This window comes from Acomys minous, assembly GCF_964271855.1.
Source record: "Acomys minous genome assembly, chromosome: 12".
NCBI lineage: Eukaryota > Metazoa > Chordata > Mammalia > Rodentia > Muridae > Acomys > Acomys minous.
The window spans coordinates 95,598,253-95,617,691 of record NC_140493.1 but is presented as its reverse complement, the minus strand read 5'-3'; the positions used below and the strand labels follow the sequence as shown (position 1 = coordinate 95,617,691).

Genomic DNA, 19,439 nt, shown 5'->3' with positions numbered 1-19,439 from the left:
CTCCTTAAGTCCCCCTGGCTACGAGCTATTTGGGGAGGGAATCCGGCCCTCTCAGGCCAGCGCCCCAAGCTGTGCTCTTACACCCCATGTCCTAGTGGCCGAGAGTCCTCCGGCCCAAATCTAAGCCCCGCCCACCCCACTTCCCTCCGTACTCAGGAAGAAACACTGGAGCTCCTCCTGGACAGTGCTAGAGGGTGGGGTCCTCACCTTCTTCAAGGACTCGAAGACCTCAGCTGCAGGCGGCCTGGTGAGACCTGTCCCCTGGGCAAGGGACACCTTCTAATCCGGCCCCAAGTACCAAGTATTGGCAAAGAGGGGATCTGATGGCAGATTCACCCCTGTACAAACTGCTCCAGCCACTCTGGGCCTAAAGAACAGTCCTTGTGGGTGGACAGCTCCAGTCTGGGGAGCAGGGAGGCTGGGGCCAGGCAAACCTACTCACAGAACGGGGCTCGGCTCCTTCCTCCTCTCTTTGCTTGCGGGCCAGAAGGTTCTAGGACAGAGACACGCCAAGAGCCTGGGGTGCCAGAGCAAGCCCACCTGGGTGAGAGCCCCCTTATAATTCTTCTTCTTTCATTCCCTCCCCCCTTCCCCCCCCACCCCCCCACACCCCCACAGAGGCAGCCTTCCAAGCTCTCCACCCCTGAGTACACCGTCAAACTGAAGGGGGCCTCCCTCTCTTGGGCCCCCAAAGACAAATCCAGCAAGAAGAACGTGCTAGAGGTGAGTGGTGGGTTCGGAAAAGGGGGTCCCCGGGAACCCCACTGCAGACAAGGCTCAGGGATGGGGCCCTGCGGAAAATAGGGCTTGAGTTCTCAGGGCTCAAAGTCAAGGCTGTCCCATCTCGGGCCCAGTGCTTCTGTTGTCAGGCTGTCTGAAGTCCTTTCTGGAAGCAGAGTGGAGAGCCCTTGCCACTGAGTGTAAGAAACAAGCCTCTGGAAGATGAAACTGTCTCAGCCCAGAGACCAGGGAACTCTGACACAAGCTGCTCCCTGTGATGGGCTGAACCAGGAACCTGCTTTTCACTGGCCGGAACCCAGATTCCAGTTTTTATTGGGTCCCCAGTCAGTAGACCAGCGACAAGCTAGTCTGTCTTCTCCAGCAGGTAGAGCAAGAAAGAAGACTCTGGCAAGGTCTCATAGCACCACACCCTTCAGTGCTGGGGTTTGGATGGTCCCTGAGAGCTCTGAGGCAGAACACAGGAAAAACACACAGGCAGTGAGGCCTGAGGAGATAGCTTAGTCAGTACTCACCACACAAGCATTCCAACCTGATGGTCCCCAGAGCCCGTGTAAAAGCCCAGTGTGGTGGCACAGGCTCGTAATCCAGGGCCAGGAAAGCAGAGAGCTGGATTCCCTGGGACAATCAAACCTAACTGTTGGGTTCCAAGTCAGCAAGAGACTGTGTCAAAAACAAAAGCAAGCAAAAAGCAAAGTAGACCGCACTTGAGGAATGCCACCTGAGGTTTGACTCTGGCCTCCACCTGCGTGCACACGTGCACACACACACACACACACTCATGCATGCACAGGCATACACAATTTCTCACACACATGCATGCATACACATGCATATAAATGCTCATGCACACACAGGCATACACATTCTCTCTCTCTCTCTCTCTCTCTCTCTCTCTCTCTCTCTCTCTCTCTCTCTCTCACACACACACACACACACACACACACACACACACACGAGTGTGCATGCATATCCACACAGGCACACACAGAGACAGTGAACAGGAGGTGCCCTAGTGACTACTGTGAGAAATGCAGCTCTAATTCTCCAGGGAGCAAAAGAGAAAGGGGACCACAATCGATCTGTTACATGGATCTTTACGGTCGGGGAGGGTCCTCTCTGGGTGCCGGGGAGCTAAGCTGTTTCCCAATCCTTGATTCTTCAAGAACGGTCTAATCTGTAGCTCTGTGAACCTGGGGTCCTTCTAAAGAGCTCCATGGGAGCTGAGCCGGGACCTTAGGGATGCTGCTGCAGGGACCAGAGTATGAAGAAAGCCAGAAGCCTGGCCCAGATATTCTGCAGGGACCTGGCATGTTTCGTTTTTGATGATTCTCCAAGCTTTATTCAGTTCTAGATTTATGGATTTTATATGTGTAAATGTTTTGCCTCCATGTATGTATGTATGTATGTATGTATGTATGTATATGCACGACATGTGTGTGTGCCTGGTACTCTACAGAAGTCAGAAAAGGGCATTAGGCTCCCTGGGACTGGAATTGGAACCAGATGGTTGTGAGCTGCCTTGTGGGCGCTGGGAACTGAACTCGGGTCTTCTGCAAGAGCACCAAGCGCTCTTATCCGCTGGCTGAGCCATCTCTCCAGCCTCTTAGTTATAATTTTAAAAGGAGAACAGCTAGAAGACTGTTTTTCTCTGCCTCTAGAAGTTGGTCCCCACTGTCTGAGCCAGGCTCTGCTGTCTGCCTCTCTCTGGACCAAAGGGTGTATACTTCTAAAGCCAGGCCTTGCAGCTGGGGGTACTCCCTGTCGCCTCTGTGTGTTTGGGACCAGCCATGGGCCAGCCGTGACCTATTTCCACTCCTCCCTGCATAGTTTCCATTGCTGCACCAGCAGCCAAGGTCTCCCATAGGAGATCTTTCTGTCACTTTGCCAGTGCCCTGGGGGAGACCTGCAGTCTTCTGTGGCAGGCAGCAATAAGCCCTCCCATCGCTGGCTGTATGCCATAAAGAGAGTGAGTCAAATGTCCTGGGCCTCACCTTAGTCCGCCTGTAACAAACACTGTCACCCACAGAATTAAACGAAGAGGAAGAGCCGGCCTGCCTCGAGGCCTTTGCTCTATTAGGCTCTGAGTTGCTTGAGGGCAGGGAAGGGTCAACTCCCTCTCAGTACACGAACACACACTCACACACTAAGCCTACTCCCAAGGTACGTACGGGGAACAAGGAACTGACTGGCTTGTGTGTCTCTTCAGCTGCGAAGCCGAGACGGCTCAGAGTACCTGATCCAGCATGACTCAGAAGCCATCATCAGCACCTGGCACAAGGCCATCGCCGAAGGCATCGAAGAGCTGGTAGGCAGAGCCTGGGGACACCCCCCCCCGGGGCTGATGGGTGATTAATTAAGTAATCAGAACGCACTAATGGCGACAAAACTATAATATATAAATGCAAGTTTATTGGAAGCAGCTTCAGGAGAGGGAGAGGAAAGGAGAGCATGAGCTAGGGGTGGGGGAAGGGCAGGAGAGAAGGCAGAGAGGTGGGGGAAAGGGCAAGGGCACAGTGAAGCCAAAATGTCCGGTTTATACAGTGGAGGGTCTCTGTGAGCGGGGAAGCCCTGCCCCCAGGTAGAGGGCGGACCATGGCAGCCATGCCCTGCAACAAGACCTAACCTGCGGAGAGGTGTGGGCCTTTTATGCACAGAGAACCCCCTGACACCAATGGATGAGTGTCACCCCCATGCAAGAGCAGCCCATCTGCTGGCGAGAGGGCTTTCCAAAAAGCCTTTGAATCCAGCCCCGAGGCTGGTCTTGCAGGGCTCCATGGGAAGGGACAGGCACAACCTGAAGACAGTTCTCATTTTGAGAGAGGCAGGTGGTGCCCCAAGAACCGCACTCAGGAATGGTTCTCAAGAGCCAGGCAGGAAGCTGGGCGTGGTGGCGCACACCTGTAAATCCCATCACTCAGGGAGGCAGAGGCAGGAGGATCACTGTGAGCTCGAGGCCAGGCTGATCTACAAAGCGAGTCCAGGACAGCCAAGGCTAACACAGAGAAAGTCTGTCTGGGGGAAAAAAACAAAACAACAAAAATAAGCAGGAAGATAAAGGGTTAACCGATTAACTTCAAGGACCTTATATCTCCTAGCTGAGTGCTTTTCCCTTGAGCCATAGCCCCAGCATTGTCAATTCTGGGTTGTGGAAATAGATTAGTGACAGAGGAGTTGCCTAGCATGCAAACAAATGGTCCTGCGTTTGACCCCCAGCTCGGACAAACAAAATCAACAGCTGCCTATATGGTAATGGCCCATCGGAAGTACTGAGGACTTAACTTTTGGTTGGGTTCATAGAAGTGGGAAAGTCCAGGTGATCAGCAGTGGGCTGGGCTGGCCTAAATCAGAACTGCAAGCTCCTGAGTAGGAGCCAGTCTAGCGGGATGTAGAGAGTTGAGTGAAATGTGAAGAGGCCAGGAACTGAGAGGGACAGAGATGGCCAGTATAAGAAAGGGAGGGGACAGAATGACCTGCCGCCTCCTGGAGGACTCTGCAGCCAGGGAAAGCCGGCTCTTCCTGGGTGTCTCTAAACCAGAGCTGCTCCAGAGAGGCCCCAATTGGCCCAAGCCTTGCTTCTCTGAAGTTGTCTGATTCCAGTCCGCAGACCTGCTGCAGGGAGAGAGAAGTGAGTCCGGCAGTGCTGATTTTGGGTCCAGTGAACGCCTCGGAAGCTGGCGGGAGGAGGACACGCAGCAGAATGCAGGTGGGAAGGCGACCAAAGACTCCCCTCTGTGGGGCGGGAAGTGATGCCCTTCTAGCCACCTTCTAAACTAAGTTCGGTCTGTAGCAACCTCGCCCTTGCTCAGCCCCGGAGGCCTGGAAAGCGACTTGAGCAGAGTCCGCCACAAGCTCCGCAAATTCCTACAGAGACGACCCACTCTGCAGTCTTTGCGGGACAGGGGCTACATCAAAGGTACCTGCAGTTTACCGGGGGTCCGACCCTGGCTCAGGTGGCGGAGGGCTAGGCGGGGCTGACCAACCTCTTCCCCCAGACCAGGTGTTTGGATGCGCGCTGGCCCAACTGTGTGAACGCGAGAGGAGCCCAGTGCCACGCTTCGTGCAGCAATGCATCCGCACGGTGGAGGCCCGGGGTACGTACGCATGCTCAGACGGGCTTCTAGGAGCAAAGGGTAGAGAGACCCCTGGGTGAGCATAGGGTCAAGGAGGAAGAGACAGAAAGTAGGAAAACCCGGTCTAGAAATCATTAGGGACTCCAGCCCTTCCAGGGTCAGCCATTACGTTTCCCGCAGGGTTGGACATCGACGGGCTGTACCGCATCAGTGGGAACCTGGCCACCATCCAGAAGCTGCGCTATAAGGTGGATCACGGTGAGGTCCTTCCCCAGTGCCTGCCCACCTGAAGTCACAAGTGGGTGCTGATGGCCTCTCAATCTCCTGCTCTCCTCCCTCCCCCGCGGCAGACGAACGTCTGGACCTGGACGATGGGCGCTGGGAGGACGTCCACGTGATCACGGGCGCTCTGAAGCTCTTCTTCCGAGAGCTGCCGGAACCCCTCTTCCCTTTCTCACACTTCCACCAGTTCATAGCAGCCATCAGTGAGCGGCTTGGGGGGAGAGGAATGGGGGGAGGGGGGAGGCTGGCCCGCTTTTGTCACAGCTTAGCAGACCATCTCTGGTCCCTTCCCTCACTCAGAGCTGCACGACCCGACCCAGCGCGGCCGCTGTGTACGTGACCTGGTGCGCACACTGCCGGCCCCCAACCACGACACGCTCCGAATGCTCATCCAACACCTGTGCCGGTGAGCCAGCCAGACTAACGGGGCGGGGGGGCGGGGGGGGGAAGGGAGGAGGGAGGGCTGGTCGCGGCTGGAGCCCCTGTTGAGAGACCCTGCAACCTCTGAGCTCTTGATTCCATCGATCCCAACTGCAGGGTGATCGAGCACGGCGAGCAGAACCGTATGTCCGTGCAGAACGTGGCTATCGTGTTCGGGCCCACGCTGCTGCGGCCTGAGACGGAAGAGGCCAGTATGCCCATGACTATGGTGTTCCAGAACCAGGTGGTGGAGCTCATCCTACAGCAGTGCGCAGACATCTTCCCACCACACTGACCGTGGACCCTGGGTGGCTGGAGGCTGGACCTCCCCTGAGGCTCTCTGCCTCCCACGCCGCTGCACTGTGACTGTGATAACTAACACCCCTCGATTCGGAGGGTACAGCGACCCCTGGTGGGCAGTTCATGAAATGTGATTTCTCCCTGCTGCGTCCCCTTCTATGGCTTCCTTGGGGCCCTTTCCTGGTTATAGCGCCGCCTATCGCGTGGATGTGAGAATGTGCCAGGGGGTGTAAATGTTTGCTTTCTAGGGTCGCGGGCTGGGAGGAGGGATTTGATGAGGGGCATTCCGGCTTCTTCAGGCCTGTACCTGGCCAGGCCTTGGTGGAGACGCTGTAGGTCCGGTGCTATGCAGGTCAGGAAGCGGCTATTAACACTGTCCCTGCTGCTAGCCCAGGCCACTGGCTGATTTCCTCAGCATTAACGCTCCTGTGCCACCCTGACGCAGGCCACCTGAGGGCGTTTCCTATGCCTTCCTCTCTCCCTGGGCCACACTTCTGCCCTACAAGGGTTCTTCAAACTCACCACGCGCCTACCTTGCACCTGCTGTACACACGGGTCCAGGGAACTGGGCCTCGCAGAAGTCAAATGACGTCAGGGTTCCATAGGCGACCAGATTCCCTGCAAAGCCACTCCCCCAAAGCAAACCCAGCATCCTAGCCTCTGGGTAAATCAGAGTAAATATGCCGGAGCACCCTATGTGGGCTAGGGGTTAGGGGTCCCCAAAGGCAGCGGGGAACCTATCCCAGCTGTTCTAAGGGAAGAGAAACAGTGTAAGTAGAAGCCCCCTGCCCCTGTCCAGGAGGTCACAGCCTCTGGCAAACAGGTGAACCTGTGGCAGCTGGCCCGTCCCTCATGCACACACCACCTCAGTTTACGGATCTGAGCCCCTAGCTCCTCCCACCTTCACTGACTCAACAAACAATAATAGCTAATATTTATTGAGCACTCACACTATGCCAGCTTTTACTCGGATTGCTCCCTTGGTTTCTTGCGGCCAGTATTTATTGTGCGTCCTCGTGTGCCGGGCACTGTGCTCTGGGGCAAGAGGTTCCACATGTGCTTTCTGGAGTTCGGGGCTCAGTGAGTAAGGCTGACGCAAGCCCAGCCCTAATGGTAGCAGGGCTGAGAAGAGAGCACGTGCGTGGCGGGGGAGGGGGGCGCCTCTTGCCATGCACCTATATATTTAAAGTCTCAAAGCAAGCTAATAACTGTTCAATAAAACGTTTATTCTCCTACTTTGGCGAACGTGCTTTGATAACGGCCTGGAAGGCTAGCTTCTAGCTTAAACGTCTTGGTCTCTTAGTCGAGCGTGTGGTATGTGGTAAAGGGGCGGGCTGATCGTCAGCCTGCCTGTATCATCCCACCTCACTGTACAGCCAGGGCTGGCCTCGAACTCCTGGCCATCCCGAGTGCTGGCATTGCATGGCCAGGCCCGGCCCCCCGCCTTTTCTTAATTCATTTGCCAACTGGAGGATCCTTGGGTTGTACCCTCCTACAGGCCGTCACGATGGACAGCACTATAATTGGCTTAGAGGGCTGGTGCTGCCAGAACACTGCAGACCAGGCAGCTGGGTCGAGAGAAATTGCCTGTCTCACAAAGCTGGGGGCTGGGTGTTCCAGATGCAGCTTGCAGCAGGGTGGGGTGGGGGTGAGGACATCGTTGGCTTGCAGGCGGTACTTTCCTTGCCACATTCTTCAATGGCAGCGAGGCTAAAGATCTGGTATTTTCCACACAAGAACTCAGACCTTACTTAATCCTAGTCACTCCCAAAGGCCCTGTTTCCAAACACGGAGTCCCAGTGTGAACTGGGGCAGGGCGTGAGCTTCGATCCTGTGCCCCGTGTGTTTCCGTCCTCTTGGGTACTCAGCTGTGGCTAGGTCCCACAGTGATGCTTGCTTGCAACTACTTGTTGGGGACCTCCCCGACCATCTTCATCAGCGCTGGGAGGGGGCGCTGAGTGCTGTACTTTCTCCTGCCGTTGGCGTTCACTAGATCTCCTCAGAGCCCTGCCTCCCTCCCTTTCCACAAACGGCTGCCCTCTGCCCCCCAGCATTAGTGAGGCAGCTCCTCCTCTCCCTAGTTTTCCACATCTACCTGAGTTGCCTTTCTTTCCCTAAACATACCACAGCTCTCCATGAGTCTCCCATATTGAGCTGTTGGGCCCTGGTAGAAGCCACCAGGAAACCGAGAGGTCAGCTTGGTCACTCAAGACTGACACCTGCACAGGGATAAAGACCACAAGATGGGGCTTATGTCCGGACTCCGCCAAGCTCCCAGGAGTATTGTCCCTCCTGTGCCGACTGCCTCGTGGATTACCCAAGTTGCCTGATGGGTGGTAGCACAGGTCTGGGTAAAGCATCTCACTTCAGCCCTAGACACGTCCCAGAGGGGCTCAGATAGGAGCCGAGGGTCACCACCCCTCCAAAGCCAGGCTTCCACCCACTGGGAAAGTTGGTAACTGAGTCATAGAGGAGGCAAGGTTGTGGTACCAACAGTATCCACTACTACACCTGACCCCATGGGTACATGCTCCAGTCACTGTCACCTCTCTGCAGTCACAGCCACTCCCTGTACCCCAAACTTTTAAACTACTATATTTATATGTTGTGTATATAATATATATTATATATTATGTCTATGTGTTGAAGGTAATTGCATGTGTGTGTGGAGGTCAAAGGACAACTTCCCTCATCATACGAGTGCCAGGCTTGTCAAGCTTCATGGCAAGGGCCTATATGTCCAGCTAGCCTTTGAAAGATGTCCATGTACACCGTGCCATCTAAAGCCCTCAACCCCTGCATGCCCCAGACCACAGACTCTCTAGTGGACTCCACAATGCACCCATGTTGATAGACACATTGAGTTTCCAGGTTCGCTGGCCCAGGTTCCTCCCCACCTCCCTCTGGCCAAGCATGGGAAGGAGGAATTCTCAGGCCAGTCCCTCCTCCCTGTCCTTGCTCCCAGGACGGCCTCATCAGTGACGTCTGCCCTGTGACAGACCTCAGCCTAAGACTGGATTCCTCATTCTCCCCGAACCAATCTCCCTCCAGAGTTTGCCTCTCTGAGGAAACGGCTCTGTCATCCCTCAGCTGGACAAGCTAAAATCTTGGAAGATGGCTCCTTCCGGCCCATGTTGTCATCCCTGGCTTCTACCTTGCCAACTCAACTCTCTTCCTCCTGCCCACCTAGTCTAGGAGGCTAACATCTTCCTGGATTACCATGTAGCGCCTTCTCCATCCAATGTCCTCACGCCCTTCACCCCCCTCCAACCTCAGTTTAAACCACAGCTCTGGTGAGCTTACCGTCCCAAGCTTAGACCTTAGACTTGGGTCCCGCGAGGTGGCACAGCAGGCAAAGGGGATCACTCCCAAGTTCAACAACCCGGCTGTAGGAGGAGGAAACTGAGTCCCAAAAGTTGCCCCCTGACCTTCTCATGTTTGTAATGACACATGCGCTCCCCCCCTCCCCACAAAACCGTAATACATTGTTTTTCCTTTTACCTTTTTTTTTTTTTTTAAAGACAGGGTCTCTCTGTATTAGCCTTGGCTGTCCTGGCCTTGCTTTGTAGACCAGGCTGGCCTCGAACTCACAGAAATCTGCCTGCCTCTGCCTCCCAAGGGCTGGGATTAAAGGCATGTGTCACCACGCCCGGATGTTTTACCTTTTATCTCAAATAAGTTTGAAACACAACCACAAGCTCAGCCCTTGCCCAGCCTCAGTCACCTTCTCAGCAGAATGACACAGTGGAAAGACACTGGAGCCAAACTGCCTGGAATTCCAGCCCAGACTGACCTTTCTCTCATGCACCACAGTGTATACATCTGCAGAGTGGGGACGCAGTAGCAGCACTTACTCCACAGGGCAGTGTAAAGTGAATTGATAATTCCAAAGTTCTGAGAGCACACACCTAGGCAAGCCCTTGCAAGGCCTGCTCACACACATTGTCTTTGCTTCTGACCTACAGCCGCAACGGCCTCCCGTCAACTTCTCCAATGTTTTGTGTTCCTTCCTGCCTCAGGACCTTTGCATACGCTCCCTGTTCATTTCCGCTTCTTCCTCTGCTCAGCCATCTTTTCGGCATTGTTCTGATGTCACCATTCTTCGGCAGCCCCCCCCCCAGTACCCCTCCCCACGTGTCACCTTCCCAGACGCCCACCATCAAAGGCCTATGTACATCTCTTTTCTCCATCTGCCACTTTACAGCCACATAGCGTGATGGAGCATTGGTCCCCCACACCCTGGGACACCACAAGCCCCAAGAGGGAAGAGATTTTTGTTGCACCCTCACTACCTACCATAGTGACTGACATAACAGGTGTTCAGTAAATACTTGTTCAGCCGTGGGAGAGATGGCTCAGTAGGTGAAGACCCTTGCTGCCAGCCTTGAGAACCTGAGTTTGACCCTGGGAACCCACATGGTAGAAAGAGAGAACTGACTGCCCCTAGACTGTCCTACACACACACACACACACAGAGAGAGAGAGAGAGAGAGAGAGAGAGAGAGAGAGAGAGAGAGACAGACAGACAGACAGACACACAGACACACAGACACACAGAGAGACACAGAGACAGAGAGACAGGGGGATTCATGTGTATGCTGCGTGTGTGGGAGGGAGAGACAGACAGACAGAGACACAGAGACAGAGTGACGGGGGAGGGGAGGGGGAGGATTCATGTGTATGCTGCGTGTGTGGGTACTAGCCGAAGTCAGCACCACCAGTGTTGGGACGCACACCCAGATCCTCTGGGAGAGCAGGAAGTGCTTTTAATGGCCAAGTCATCCCTCCAGCTCCCACCAACATTTCTTACTGATCTTAGCAGGTAACTTGCACCAGGGCACTCATGCATAAAGTTGGGCCATCCACCCCTGCCTCAGAAGCTGGCCATGGCTGCATAGTGAGATGTGTGCAGCGTTCCCAGACCTGAACCTAGTGCAGGAACATTTCTAGGCTAGCCCATGTCCAGGAGAGTGACAACCATAGGATTATCATGTTGGGCCAGTGAGTCCTTTTATCCCAAGGCTCTGAAGCAGTCTTTTCCAAAGACCTCAGCCTCAGAAAAGTGCCTCAGAAAAGAAACTCTCTATATGCTGTGAGGTAGCAGAGTGCCCTGTCAGACCCAAGCAAAGAGGACTCACTGGGTTGACAAGAGGGCTGGGAAGGAGCTTGCCTTCCTGGGCCTTTCAAGCCTGGGTGATCTCCTGCTACAGGCCTTGGAAGACTGCTTAGACAGCTGAGGGGGCCTGTAGATTTCTTTTACTAAAAAGGGGTGGAGGTGGGGGTCCCGCTGTCAGAACACGCTTTGTCCTGCAGTACTCACATCCACCACCAGGTGGCGATGTCAGAAGGACTGTGTGACCAGTTTCCCTGGGTTGTGTTGTAGTGTGTTGAGACAGTGTCACAAGCAGTCAGACTGGCCTCCAACTCCCTATATAGCCGAAAATGACTTTGAATTTTTGATCTTCCTGCTTCCTCATCTCAAGTGCTGGGATCTCAGTACACTGAGGTCCTTTCTCTTCCTTCTCTTTCTCCCCGTCCTGTGTGTGTGTGTGTGTGTGTGTGTGTGTGTGTGTGTGTGTGTGTGTGTGTGCCTGCCCAATGTGTGCAAGTATCTGCTGAGCCCAGAAAAGAGCATTGTGATGCCGATGTTTCAGGCCATTGTTACCACCCAACCCCCACTGTGACCGACATCTTACATAACTGCTGTGCACGTCAATCCTGGGAGGCAACGGCTCCGTACACCCAGCTGTGCACTGGGGCTCACTTACCCCTCTGGCCTTTCCACACTCTTTACTGTGTCCCTTTATGTAGAATTCTATATTTTGTCACAGGCACAAATTCTCACAGAATCAAAACAGAATGGTTCCACGCTTCAAAAACCCCATTTCTGCCAGACATGGTGGCTCACACCTTTAACCCCAACACTTGGGAGGCAGAAGCAGGTGGGTCTCCCTGAGTTTGAAGCCAGCCTGGTCTACAGAGTGAGTTCTAGCCCACCAGAACTAGTTAGACCCTGCCCACCCCACCCCCAACACACAAAATTTTTGGGAGACAGCTTACCCAAAAAACATTTGCTCAGATTATGTGGGGCTTTGGGTAAATGGGCAGCACCAACGTTGGGAAATCAGGAATGGACGGGATTCCCTTTTATGTTATTTTTATTACTTTATGTGTATGCGCGTTTTTGCCTGTGTGTATGTATGTGCCCTATATGCATGACTGATGGCCACCTATGCCAGAAGAGGCGTCCAGATACCCTTGGGACCGGAGGTAAAGACAATTGTGAGCTGCCACGAGGGTGACAGGACTTGAACCAGGGTCCTGTGCAAGAACAGCCGCTGAGCCAAGTCTTCCGCTCCCTTCCTGGGGTCCCTTTATCCTCACGTCCCCCTGCCTCTTCCTCCCAAGGCAGCCTGGTCTTTCTCTAGTTCTCATTTCTTCCTTTGAAACTGTTATGTAGACGGACTCACACAGCGTGTAGCCTCTGAAGACTGGCTCACAGCACTGGGCACAAAGCACTTAAGACCGGAAAGAGCCAAAGCTGAGCTTTGTGGTTCCCAGGACCGCCTCGGACTGGTTTTTGAAGGGCTACTCCCAGCTGGGGGTAAAAGATAAAGGGAGCTGAACCAATTAGGAGGCCTCCGAGGTCCGAGGTCCGAGGTCCGAGGTCAGGATGAATGCTACCCACCAATCTTCCACCCTGGCCGACCGGTGCTCCACCCACCTTCCCTTTGCCCCCCACCTCCCACTCCCTCACCTCCTCCCAACTGGCCTTGCTTTTCACCCGCGGACTGGGATGCTTGGAGCAGAGTTGCCAGCAGGGGGCACAAGAGGCCTTTTACCCGAGGGGTAGGTAATTCCACAGACACACCCAGAGCGACAAGGGGGAGCTTTGGGACTTTGTGTGAGCCAAAAGAACCCAAGTGTCTTGTCCACTGTGCCCTAGCCCTCAGGTTTCAGTCCAGCTTTAAGCCCCAAGTGTGGGGTGAGGCGGATTATACCCCAAGAAAGACAAAGCTTAGAAAGGGAGAAGATGAAGGGCTACCTCAGGCAGAGGGTGGGTGTGGCACAGGCTACCCCAGCACCTTCTCCTGCCACTCTCCCTCACACCCCCGGGTCTCCCACGACTGTCCATCTGTCCATCCTTCCATCATTGTCGTCCCCACCCCCACCCCTACCTGTGCTTGCCTCCTTTTGTCCTAATACTGGATCTCTCTTTCTTCTTTTTTTCTTTTTATTTATTTATTTATTTGAGACAGGGTTTCTCTGTGTAGCCTTGGCTGTCCTAGACTTACTTTGTAGACCAGGCTGGCCACGAACTCACAGAGATCCGCCTGCCTCTGCCTCGCTAGTGCTAGGATTAAACGCGTGCGCCACCACGCCCGGCTGGATCTCTATTTCTTACCCAGACCTTCCCTCACATGCTCTCTGAGAGTGTATCTGGCCTGGGTGAAGGACCTTAACGCGCCTTGCTGTGTGCTGGCACCAGATGACACTGAAGACCTGGAAGGAAGCCTAGCCCTCAATGTCCCCAACGGCCCTGGAATGCAGAGTTGCTTCTGGTCCCTGTCTAACTGGTGGCATGCTGCTGAGTGATAGACACCTAATATCAACCTCCAGCCTCCACAGACATACATGCACGAGAGCACCCACCCATGCACACACATGTGCACGCACAAGCACACACATGTATCCTACACAAATGTGAGTCCCTGTCCTGTATAACCTCACAGCGGGCGTTGTGTGTGTTGGTCATAGATCATTGTAATAGAGTCTGCTCCATCTGCCTGTGCAATTTCAGGCCAGGAGAGGGTATTAGAGGGTATGGATGGTTGTGAGCCACCATGTGGCTGCTGGGAATTGAACTCACGACCTCTCGAAGAGCAGACGGTCTCTTAAGCGCTGAGCCATCTCTCCAGCCCCCTGTAATAGAGTCTTGCTCGTGCACTTTGCTTAGCTGTAATTCACACACCTGTCTCCCTAAGAGACTTGCCCAGAGCCTGGCGCACAAAAGGGCTTGACATTTGATTGAAGACATTAGTTATCCAGTCTTAGAAACTCTCCTCTTTTTTTTTTTTAAAGAAAAGATTTATTTATTTATTATGTATACAGAGCTCTGCCTGCATGTACACCTGCACAAAAGAAGGTGACAGATCTCATTATAGATGGTTGTGAGCCACCATGTGGTTGCTGGGAATTGAACTCAGGACCTTTGGAAGAGCAGACAGTGCTCTTAACCTCTGAGCCATCTCTCCTGCCCCAGAAACTCTCCTCTTGTCATCTGCTTCACCACAACCCATTGCTCCAAGGGGTGACTGACTCCTTAGGGTCTCCTCCCTTTCCCCCCTTATTGGGGGGGGGCTTACCAGTAGCACTCTCACTCCCAGGCTCCCTCAGACCATCCCTGGGCAGGCTCAGCCACCCACAGAGTTCTGTGTCCCTTCAGTTGCGGAGTCTCAGCCAAGCCTCCAGCCTAGACCCCGGCATCCATGCACAGCTAACCCCCACCATGGCTGCTCCACCAGCAGACCGAATCACTCTCTCCTTGTGGAGGGAGGTATAGAGAGAGGCTCAGGACATTCTTACAAAAGGTAGAAGGGCTCACAAGGAAGTTGCAAAGCAACCCGGGGGACCATCATGAAATGTCCCTTGTATGAGTCAACTGACCCAGCCTGCAGTGGGCTTTTTCATGATGCAGCTGCCTTGAGGCACCTATGCTCCTGAAGAGGAATGCCAATAACCATCGTCTTCACAAACAGGACTCAGACTTAGGGATAGGATTTGGTGGGGGGGGGGGGGGGTTACAAGCTCCGGCCTGCTGTTGGTGCTCTACCTAGGGTAAGTAGACTTGGGTCCACATCTCCTTGGGGGACATTGCCCAACATTCTCCCACTGATCTCTCTTTGCTTGACATGTCTTTGCCCATTCCAGACTGCCTTTTCCATAAACCTCAGAGTCCGTCAGAAAAGGGACTTTTGTCTGTCCGACAGGCTGCTGCTGCACCCTGCCACCTACACGTGAGCGGATGAACGATGACTCCTCGCGGTCAATTCCATCACCACCACCATCCCCTCTGCCCCTCTGCACGCCCTCAGACTTCTAGCCCAGAGCTCCCAGCTGGCCTAGAAGGTTCTCTGTCCTCCTTCACATCCGCTAGCCAGCATACACCGCAGTCTGTCTCCTGTCTCCTAGCTCAGGAGCCCCTCCCGCCACCTGCTGCACTCAGCTGAACAGCTTTTCGCAGCTGTCCGTCCTAGTCCATCAGCCCCTCCGACAGATCCTCTGCATCCGTGGCTCATGGACTGACTGGGCAGCGTGGAAAGCTCACAAGGAGGGTGGCACCAAATGGCATGACTACAGGAGGCACAGGGACCTCCTATTCCGAGCGACAAGGACACAGTAGGATGACAATGAGCATGGGGTGTTGCCATCTGGATTTTTTTTTTTTAACTCTGTGAAACTTTCCCATTACGTGAAGGAGAAAGTTTCCCAGAGGTCCTTAACACCCTCTTTTTTATTCCTCTCTTTGAAACTTTGTGCGCATGTATGCACGTGTCTGTGAATGTGTGTGTGTGTGTGTGTGTGTGCGTGTGTGTGTGTGTGTGTGTGTGTGTGTGTGCGCGCGTGTGTGTGTTGGCGCGCACGTGCAGCCCGGAAGCGGATGAGCTTCTTGTTCGCTGTCTTCCTCTATAGCTCCACTCATTGAGACAGGCTCTTGAGACTGCACCCAACGTTCCCTGATCTGGTTAGCCTGCCTAGCCAGCTTGTCCCAGAGACTCCGTGTCTGTGCCGTGTCCTGGGATTAGAGTAGCCCCACACCTGCCTGGCTTTTGTATGAGTCCCGGCCATTCAAACTCCACCTTCACACTTTCAGAGCAAGGACTCTGAGCCATCTCCTCAACCTCCCTTTTTTTTCCCCACTTGCTGCACTGTGTTGTTAATATGGAGCAGGACGCTGGCTATAGCTGCCCACTAGCAGGAAAGCTAACTAGAATGCAAAGGTTTGTATTATTTTTTTTAATATTTTTTAATTTATTCATATTACATCTCAAGTATTATCTCATCCCTTGTATCCTCCCAATCCTCCCTCCCTCCCATTTTTCCCTTACTCCCCTCCCCTATGACTGTGACCGAGGGGGACCTCCTCCCCCTGGATATGCTCATAGGGTATCAAGTCTCTTCTTGGTAACCTGCTATCCTTCCTCTGAGTGCCACCAGGCCTCCCCATCTGGAGGAGGTGGTCAAATATGGGGCACCAGAGTTCGTGTGAAAGTCAGACCCCACTCTCCACTCAACTGTGGAGAATGTCCTGTCCATTGGCTAGATCTGGGTAGGGGTTCGAAGGCAAAGGGTTGTATTCTATTTACTCTATGGCACCTGTAACATATGCTATGGGTTTCTGGTTACACTGGAGAAATCATATTGTATGTAGATCATACCCGTCAAAAGATTAATATCTGGGATATATAATGAACTCTTACTTGCCTGTAAGGGGAAAAAAAATCAATAGACGTTGAAAATCACATAGAAAAGCTGGCAAACTACTCAATGCTTTCACAAAAGAGGATGTGTAAGAGGCTAATAAGCATGTGTTGGTGTTATTATGCATCAGAGAAATGCAAATTCAAAGCACCACACGGGCTCATTGTTTACTCACTAGAGCTGGGATGAAAGCCTTGGTGTCAAATGTTGCCAAGGATGTAGAGTGCCTGGAACACCACTGTCTGGAAGCAAGGTGTGTGTGTGTGTGTGTGTGTGTGTGTGTGTGTGTGTGTGTGCGCGCGCGCGCGCGCACGTGTGCATGTATCTGTGTCTGTGTACACTTTGAGAAACCGAATTCATCTACTGAAGCCAAGCACATGAAGGAAGCGAGATCAGAGTGCTCACCAAAAGTCACAAACAAGAATGCTCAAAGTGCCGGGCACCGTGGCGCATGCCTTTAATCCCAGCATTTGGGAAGCAGAGGCAGGTACATCTTTATGAGTTCAAGGCCAGCCTGGTCTACAAAGTGAGTCCAGGACAGCCAAGGGTACACAGAGAGACCCTATCTCAAAAAACCAGAAAGAAAAAAAAAAAAGCAGGAAGAACTGGGGCGCAGCAGTCAGGAAATTGCTTGCCGCAACAATCATGAGGTGTGTGGTGGCGCAGGCTAACAATCCTGGCCCTGAGGAGGCAGAGACAGGAGGTTCTGTGGGACTCTCAGACCAGTCAACTTAGCCTAATGAGCAAGACATCCCTAGGAGGGCTGCCCCGGGGTTGTTCTCTGGCCTTTACACGAGCACACTCACGTGCACACACATGCGCACATGTTCACACATGCACCAAACAATTAAAAGGGAAAAAAAAGTCTCAAACTTAGTTTAAAAAAATAAATCACTGGGGCTGGAGAGATGGCTCAGCGGTTAGGAGGACTGGCTGCTCTTCCAGAGGTCCTGAGTTCAATTCCCAGCAACCACATGATGGCTCACAACCATTTATAAGGAGATCTGGTGCCCTCTTCTGGTGTACAGGCAGAGAATACTGTATATGTAACAAATAAACCTTTAAAAAAAAATAAATAAATCACTGAAAGAAACATAAAGAAAATAGAATGCAGGCGAATCAGGCCAGCCTGGTCTATGAAGCAAGTCCAGGACAGGGCTACACAGAGAAACTCTGCCCCTCCCCTTCCCATGCAAAAGAAAAAAAAGAAAGACACTTAAGCGCCTTGCCGGCAGAATGCCCACCATGGCAGACTTTGGGGGAGCTCTGGGCCCTGGGATCAAATCCAAGTTGTCTGTCTTTCTGGCCTCTGCCTCCTGTGATGAAGAAAGGCCAGCTTGGTTGGTGGTTTGAGTTCAGATTTGGTTTTGTGTTGGGGCGGGGGTGTGTTGTTCTGTGTGTTTAAGATGAGGTCTCAGCACATAGCCTTAGGTAGACTGGCACTGGATAGGTAGACCAGGTTAGCCTTGAACTTGAGATGAGCCCCTTTCCCCAGCCTCTTAGTACAGGGATTACAGATGTGTGTCCTCGCACCTGGCTAAAGAGCGGGATCTTGAGACCTACATATTTACAGAATGAAAGAATGAGCAGGTTTTCTAACATTTATTTATTTATTTATTTATTTATTTATTTATTTATTTATGTATACAGTGCTCTGCCTGCATGGCAGAAGAGGGTATCAGATCACATTTTAGATGGTTGTGAGCCACCATGTGGTTGCTGGGAACTGAACTCGGGACCTCTGGAAGAACAATCAGTGCTCTTAACCTCTGAGCCATCTCCCCAGCCTCGAGCAGGTTTTCAAGTGATGCGAATCCATGCAGGTTTTGGTTGTGGTTTTTTTCTTTTTCTTTTTCTTTTTTTTAAAATTTATTTATTTTTATAGTATAACAACATCCTGCCTGCATCTGTGCCTGCCAGAAGAGGGCATCAGATCTCATTATAGATGGTTGTGAGCCACCATGTGGTTTCTGAGAATTGAACTCAGGACCTCTGGAAGAGCAGCCAGTGCTCTTAACCCTCTGAGCCATCTCTCCAGCCGCCCCCCCCCCTTTTTTTTTTTGGTGGCAAGGTGACGGTTCCTCTTGCGTGCTCATAAGACCTCATGAGCCCTGCGTTAAGGGCCCTCACCTCTCTCTATGGAGAACTGCTGTACCACGAGATGTGTTGTGGGTGAGTGGTTATTGTGATGACATCAGCTCCAAAGGTTAGGGATGCCCCAAGCCATCCTAGTTCCCTTTAGAGCCCTTTATGGATAGGTCACGCAGCAGAGCGCCTCCAACTTCTACTCAACCTCTTGGTAGCACAGCAGTTTCCCTCTAAGCCAGGAGTTCACTGCTGAGAAGCGGATTCTCTGTTATAAGCTTTCTCGGGAGGAGGTAGTAACTGGGTCATATGTAATTTGATATGTGGTGAGCCCTTGATACCCTTTGAACTTTGGCAAAACAGGTTAGACCCACTTAATTAAAAACAAAAAAAAAACAGGGCCGGGTGTGGTGGCGCACGCCTTTAATCCCAGCACTTGGGAGGCAGAGGCAGGTGGATCGCTGTGAGTTCAAGGCCAGCCTGGTCTACAAAGTGAGTCCAGGACAGCCAAGGCTACACAGAGAGACCCTGTCTCTAAAAACCAAACCAAACCAAACCAAAACAAAACAAAACAAAAACTAAAAACAAAAACTAAGGGCTTGGTAGGTAAGGTGTGTGCCACAGCCTGAGGACCTGAGGTCAGGCCCTGGAACCTGCATGGTAGAAGGACAGAGCCTAGAGCCGCCTTTCACAAGGTGTTCTCCATACACACATTGTGACATGGATGTGCACAAGCACACAGGCACGCACACACACACACACACACACACACGTACAATATAAATGAACGAATAAATAAGTGTAAAATAATATATATTTTTACGAACTGGGTGTGGTGATGTGAGCTTTTAATCCCAGCACTCGGGAGGCAGAGGCAGGTGGATCTCTGTGAGTTCAAGGCCAGCCTGGTCTACAGAGCGGGTCCAGGACAGCTAGAGCTGTTACACAGAGAAACCTTGTCTCGAAAAACCAAAAAAACAAAAACAAAACAAAACAAAACAACAACAACAACAAAAAACCACTGGGAGAAAGAGGCAGGGGGAGAGAAAGAGAGAGAGG

The 19,439-nt window shown here is 52.7% G+C and overlaps 1 protein-coding gene across 8 annotated transcripts in view; it reads left to right on the top strand.

The window, feature by feature from the left end:
* ARHGAP27 (Rho GTPase activating protein 27) overlaps nucleotides 1-7,048 on the top strand; it is a gene marked incomplete at its 3' end in the record, with an annotated part of 31,402 nt that extends 24,354 nt beyond the window's left edge. For all 8 annotated transcript variants that reach the window (XM_084749990.1, XM_084749991.1, XM_084749988.1 and 5 more), the window contains 10 exons: nucleotides 157-247; nucleotides 619-723; nucleotides 2,948-3,046; nucleotides 4,339-4,444; nucleotides 4,529-4,654; nucleotides 4,734-4,832; nucleotides 4,992-5,069; nucleotides 5,162-5,296; nucleotides 5,394-5,499; nucleotides 5,631-7,048. In XM_084749990.1, coding sequence (XP_084606116.1) covers nucleotides 157-247; nucleotides 619-723; nucleotides 2,948-3,046; nucleotides 4,339-4,444; nucleotides 4,529-4,654; nucleotides 4,734-4,832; nucleotides 4,992-5,069; nucleotides 5,162-5,296; nucleotides 5,394-5,499; nucleotides 5,631-5,808 — 1,123 coding nt within the window. The remainder of the gene's footprint in view (nucleotides 1-156; nucleotides 248-618; nucleotides 724-2,947; nucleotides 3,047-4,338; nucleotides 4,445-4,528; nucleotides 4,655-4,733; nucleotides 4,833-4,991; nucleotides 5,070-5,161; nucleotides 5,297-5,393; nucleotides 5,500-5,630) is intronic.
* Nucleotides 7,049-19,439: the final 12,391 nt, after the last annotated feature.